This window comes from Pundamilia nyererei, unplaced genomic scaffold (genome assembly GCF_000239375.1).
Source record: "Pundamilia nyererei isolate P.nyererei 1_Seehausen unplaced genomic scaffold, PunNye1.0 scaffold00004, whole genome shotgun sequence".
Classification (NCBI taxonomy): Eukaryota; Metazoa; Chordata; class Actinopteri; order Cichliformes; family Cichlidae; genus Pundamilia; species Pundamilia nyererei.
Genome location: NW_005187405.1, coordinates 2097704 through 2103796, shown reverse-complemented (window position 1 = coordinate 2103796; position 6093 = coordinate 2097704). Strand labels below are relative to the sequence as shown.

The 6093-nt window shown below is 42.5% G+C and overlaps 1 protein-coding gene across 2 annotated transcripts in view; it reads left to right on the top strand.

Moving 5' to 3' along the window:
* The window catches only part of LOC102205091 (ephrin type-A receptor 3-like), a 78998-nt gene that overhangs the window by 18366 nt on the left and 54539 nt on the right, over positions 1-6093 (top strand). For both annotated transcript variants that reach the window (XM_005721114.1, XM_005721112.1), the window contains exons 3-5: positions 1083-1283; positions 2435-2542; positions 2658-3009. In XM_005721114.1, coding sequence (XP_005721171.1) covers positions 1083-1283; positions 2435-2542; positions 2658-3009 — 661 coding nt within the window. The remainder of the gene's footprint in view (positions 1-1082; positions 1284-2434; positions 2543-2657; positions 3010-6093) is intronic.

The following is a 6093-nucleotide window of genomic DNA, read 5'->3' as shown; positions in this document are numbered from 1 at the left end:
GTGTGTGTGTGTGTGTGTGTGTGTGTGTGTGTGTGTGTGTGTGTGTGTGTGTGTGTGTGTGTGTGTGTGTGTGTGTGTGTGTCAAAGAAAATTGAGTTAGCGTCCTCTTGAATGGATCAGATATCTTGAGACACTGAAACCACATTGGTTTATTTTCCTTTTCTTTAAGGAATAAAAATGTTCTTTTTCTTTGTGTGTCTGTCTGAGAGTGGTATACGCATGTGGGTGCTTGTCTATGTGTGAGTAGATAGAAATGTTTTCCTGCTCATGCGAGAAGTGTTCTCAATTACAGCCGTAGTCAGAAGTGGAAACAGATGGTAGTGGATGATGGGAGACAAAGTAGCTCTGTCCTACCTACTCCTTCTCTTTCTCCTTCTCTGTCTTTCTCTCTCTCTCTCTCTGCGCGTCTCACACACACGTCTACCTCTTAAGCGTTAAATCGCCCGTTCACTTCAGGAAAAACACACCCACTTTGCGAACACGTGCAGCATAGACAAAGACAGTCCTTCAGTGATCTTGACACACATCATCACTCATAGTCACCCATACATGAAAACAGAACTTGCAGAGCAGTGTTGCTTTGCACTAAACCACAGTTCATTGAACTTAGACCCAGTTTCCCTGTAACCACTCTTTAAACTGAGATCCTCTTTGTCCACGCGCTAACGATGAAAGGGAGTGGTGCTGTTGTCAGCCTGGGCCCAGTGCCGCTGAGCGTCACCCTGACTCAGTTTCACGTTCCCTTGCTCTTTGATTTGAAATTTATGTTTTAGTTAAAGAGATTTCCCCTTTAACACAAATACTTCTCAGCAGCCCTCATCACTTCTCTTTTCCTTCCTCCATCCCCTCATCACTCATCCACTTACTCCCCCTTTCACTCTCTCTTCCTTTTTTCTTCCCTCCCTCTTCTTTGCAGCTTCATGCAATCTTTCTCCTTTTACCCTAATTCTTTCTTTGCCCCCAAGCTAAATAATGGAATTATTTTAATATGCAATGTCCCAAATATGCTTGAAAAAGCTAAACTAGCAAATGAAAACATCATTATAAATCATCTCTATTTACCTCCTGTTTCTTATTCTCAGTGGGAGGAGATCAGTGTCATGGATGAGAGGAATACCCCGATGAGGACCTACCAGGTGTGTAACGTCATGGAAGCCAACCAAAACAACTGGCTGAGAACGCGCCACATCAGCCGGGAAGAAGCGCAGCGCGTCCACATTGAGATCAAATTCACCCTAAGAGACTGTAACAGTCTACCCGGGGTCCCTGGTACCTGCAAAGAGGTTTGCATCACACAAGCATAATGCACAAGCAAGCTTCATAAACACATGATCAGCATGTGGGCTTTTCGGTTAGATAACAAATGCCGATGCAGCTGGTGTGTGTGTTTGTGTTTAAGGCCTCCTGTTGCATTTATTCCGCTCGTTTGCCCACTCGTCCTGAGCAAAACATTGAGTGTTGATAGGCTCCGTGGTTTCTGCTGTGTAGCTGTCTGCTCTTTGAAATATTTTTGGTGTGAAGTAAGAAGAAAAAAGAATACATTTCCTTAGTGTTTTTTTTTGTTTTGTTTTTTTTAGATCAATAGCACACGGGTAAGTTATATTTCAAGTTGAGTGGTTTTTTGTTTGCAGTTGTTTGCACTCCCGCAGAATATTCTCTGACTATCCACTGTGCTCGGCAGCTTTTGCAGCATCTTCTTTAACTCCTCAAATGTGTGACTTAGTAGATACATCTTAATTACACCACTAAGTAGATCATTTACAAATTAGACACATTAAATGCAGTTTATTTATTGCTGTGCTGTGAACTGTATGAATGGAAGCACATTTAAGGCATATTTAAGACCATCGCCTCACCATTCTGTGTGTTTCCTGTTCTTATATGAAGGTTGTTAACATGTGTATTATCAACAGGTCTGTCAAAAGGAGGTGTGTGTAGTCTAGTTACTGTAATGTAGTTAAAAAATACAAAATAACTTATTTTTCATCCGTTTCCAGTCAGAATACTAAACACAAACAGGGAAACACAGAAAAATAACACGAAGCAACAGCTGGATAATAAATCAAAGTTTATTCTACAGGCTTTTTTCGTTCTTTTTATTAATCTTTTTCCCGCCCTCCATTCTCTTATAACACTGCTCTGTTCTGTATACATTTCAATTCGTCTGTCCCTTATATGCCTTTCAGTCTTACTACATCTCCAGAATAAATAATGGGCTTAATGTGACAGTTTAGAGCTGCGCTCTCATGAAGCTGCAGACAGCGTTGCTGACTTTCAATCCAGACAGATGCACTGAGATACGGAGACAAGCTGCTGAAGAGCTGCAGAACAGTGGATGGCTTGTTAAAATTTCACATTGGATGGACCCGCTCATACTTTTTATCTGTCTCGGTTAACTGTGCGTCGTTCTGATGGATGCTGTTTGTTTTTGCAGACATTCAACATGTACTACTATGAGTCCAACAATGCAAACTTGTGGTTTATCAAGGAAAGTCAGTACATCAAAATTGACACTATTGCTGCAGATGAGAGCTTTACACAGGTATGGATACTCACACAGAGAAAGCATAAGAACATTTTCAATTGCTTTCAGTTTGCTAAAGATTGCATTATCCCATTCACCAAACTCACATGTAAAATATATCTTTTGTTCACAGGTGGACGTTGGCGACCGTGTCATGAAGCTAAACACGGAAGTGCGGACCATCAACAACTTGAGTAAAAAGGGTTTCTACTTGGCCTTCCAGGACCTGGGCGCCTGCATTGCTCTGGTCTCCGTGAGGGTCTTCTACAAGAAATGTCCACTCACTGTGCTAAATTTGGCCCAGTTTCCTGACACAATAACGGGTGGAGAAACGGCACTGGTTGAGGTGCACGGTGTGTGTGTGAACGCCTCTGAGGAGTTTGAGCCTCCCAAGATGTACTGCAGTGCAGACGGCGGATGGCTGGTTCCCATCGGGAGGTGTGTGTGCAAACCAGGCTTCGAAGAGAACAAGGACATGTGCCAATGTGAGTGGGGCTGGGGTCCTCAGGCATGTAGGGGACAGAATGTAAGCGTGCAAGTGTTTGTGCATTTGTGTGGGAGAGACAGACAGAGACAGGACAAATGAGGAAAAAGTGAGGTGCTGACATGTTTTGGTGATTAATTCAATTCAGTTCAATTCAAGTAATTTTTATTTATATAGCAGCAAATCACGACAAGGTTTCCTTAGGGTGCTTTATATTGTAAAGTACAAGACCATACAATAATACAAAGAACACCCCGACACTCAGATGACCTCTATGTGCAAGCGCTTTGGCGACAGAGGGAATGAAAAAAAACTCCCTTTTAGCAGAAAGACACTTCCAGCTGAACCAGCCTCATGGCCTCTGCCATTGGCTGTGAGTGGAGGAAGACAGGACAAAGACACACTGTGGAAGACAGACAGAGATTAATAATAACTAATGATTAAATGCAGAGAGATGTGTCTGTGTCCCGAATCCAAACTGGGAGCTGTTCCACAGAAGAGGAGCCTGAAAGCTGAAGGCTCTGCCTCCCGTTCTACTTTTAAATACTCTAGGAATAACAAGTAAGCCTGCAGTCTATGAGTGAAGTGCTCTGATGGGGGTGATACGGTACTATGAGGTCTTTAAGATAAGATGGGGCCTGATTATTCAAAACCTTGTAAACAATGAGAATTCTAAATTTAAAAGAGAGTCGATAAAGAAAAGCCAGTTTGGTAGAAATATGCTCTCTTTCTAGTCCCTGTCTGCACTCTCGCTGCACCATTTTGCTGCTACTTTCAGTCCCAACTTTTTTGAGACACGCTGCTGCCATCAAATTCAAAATAAGCTCATGTTTTTCCCAAAACACTGAAGTATCTCACTTTCAAAGGTTGTACTGTGAGTAGTTTTAAAAGATTTACAGTTTATTTTATTGTTTTTATTCACATTTTTCACAGTGTCCCCACTTTTTTGGAAGTGGTGTTGTGTATAAAAGTGTGTACATATCTATGTGGCTGCCTCTGCGTGCAGAAGCACTGTAGTGAATTTTGCAGTGACACAGAGGATGGAATGACAATGACTCTATGTATTTAGGTTAGGGACACACTTTGTGTGAATGTGGATTTTTTTAACTGCGTGTGTGTGTGTGTGTCATCCCTCCCAATACAGCGAAAACAGCTTTTGTAGAGGAAAGAGTAGAAGTTGCTTTAAGGCATCTCCTCTTTTGTGTGTGAGTGTGAGTGTGTGTGTCTGACAGAGCTGAACGTCTCATTTTCCCTTCTCAAGTAGAGGCGAGCAGTATGAGTGTGTGTGAGAAACTGCTTATTGATGTGTGTGTTGCAGGAGGGGAGGAAAAGGTATGCCTTAGGAAGCAGATTATTGAGTTGTAAAACTCCCCAGATGGTGTGTGCAGCATGTGTGAGTTTGTGTGTACATACTGTGCATGCATGCGTTTGAGTGAGCAAGCTGTATTAAGCTCATGCTGTCACCTGTCCCTACGGGCTCACTTCCTCGCCGAAAAGAAAATGGAATCGTAGATATTCATCACTGCAGACTTGAAATCGGTGCGCATAATGCAATTTCAGTTGTTTGGGAGAAGCAGCAGCCAAGACGCCCAGAAAACTTGGCAGTTGGGCCTTAGAGACAAGTGAATAAGAACAAGCTGTACTCTGCAGTTTGCAGACTGGTAATGTGCGCAGATTGTGGCAGAACTCGAGCTGCATCTCAATCATGAAACGCAGACTGTTGAGCTACATGCCTGTCTTGTAAAGGTACACACTGTAGTTATTTGACAGGTGAGCTAGCTGGCAGATGTTTACACTACGCAGGTCTTTGTCACAGTACTAAAAACTATTTAAAGTCAGTCTGACACAGCAGGGTGCTTGACCTCAGTGATCTCCATGACCTCGTCGGCCAGATTCTTGACTCTTCTCACTCCAGAGAGAATAAATAGAGTAATAAAGGAGCATTTAACAAGCTGGCTTAAACTCTAAAATCTAAACAGTCTAGGTTTTGTGTGCGCACGTATGTGTGTGTGCTGCAGTTGCATGCAAAGGTAATGATGGAGTCTTATTGACAGTCTGAGGTCACATGTCAGGAATATATATACGGCCCATGTCTAATAGGTTAGGGTCACCAGAGCTGCAGGGAAAACAGGTGTCCACTGCGTTCAACATGGGAAGGAAAGCCAGGTTTCTGTATTCAGTTCATATGTAATAGTTATTCTGGGAACAAAAATAAACAAATAAATAAACATTTTCAATAGATTTTAATTCCTTTGTGTGTGAATTGGATCTTCCCTCCCGCAGGGATGTCTGCGCCACCTACTCGGTATTAGGAAAAACATTTTTTGTAGGATCATGGGAAGGATTTGCATAGCAATGAAATTTCCTCATACAGCAGGAGAATTCGCTGTCCCACCAGTGTCAGCCAAACATATCAGCCAAACATAATAATGCCAAAAATTCACTCCCTGGAAACCGTCTTTCTTTTGTTTTAAATAACTTTGCGCCTGTGCTGCGTTTGCATGAACATGCTTCTATTTTCATACTATCACCTTACCTTGTCAGAATTCACTTAGCCAGCTAATGCGGCTGCATCCGTAATCAGCCTCATTTTAGCAAGCGGATTCACAAAAGACATGAGAGGACACACAACAAAAAAAAAGTACATCAACTCAGTACGTTGCACTTTAATGTGTTCCTGAGAGAACAACAGCCAGGCTTTTAAAGGGTCCTCTCAGCGCTCTGCATCAGCTCCAAACAAAAGGTTCCTGGCCTGAAACAGTCTGGAGGTCTGGAGGTCTTCCATAGGGAAAACACACTCTGCTAATGCATTTAAATCATTCGCTCCCGTTTGCTGTCACACAAAGAGATGAAGAGGTGAGGTTCGGGGGGAGAGCTTCAGGAGGGCATTTTGTAATTGTCATTGTAGCACAAGTGAGCGAGCCATTTAATGGATGTCTTCAATTCTCTCCTTCCTTCTTGTTCCTTTTCTGTGCTTGTTTTTTTTTTCTTTTCTACCATTTAGCACCTTTGACATTCACCGTTATCGTCCTGTGTTCTCTGTGAATCTTTTCCTTGTCTTTGGCTTCTCTTTCTCTCTCTCTCT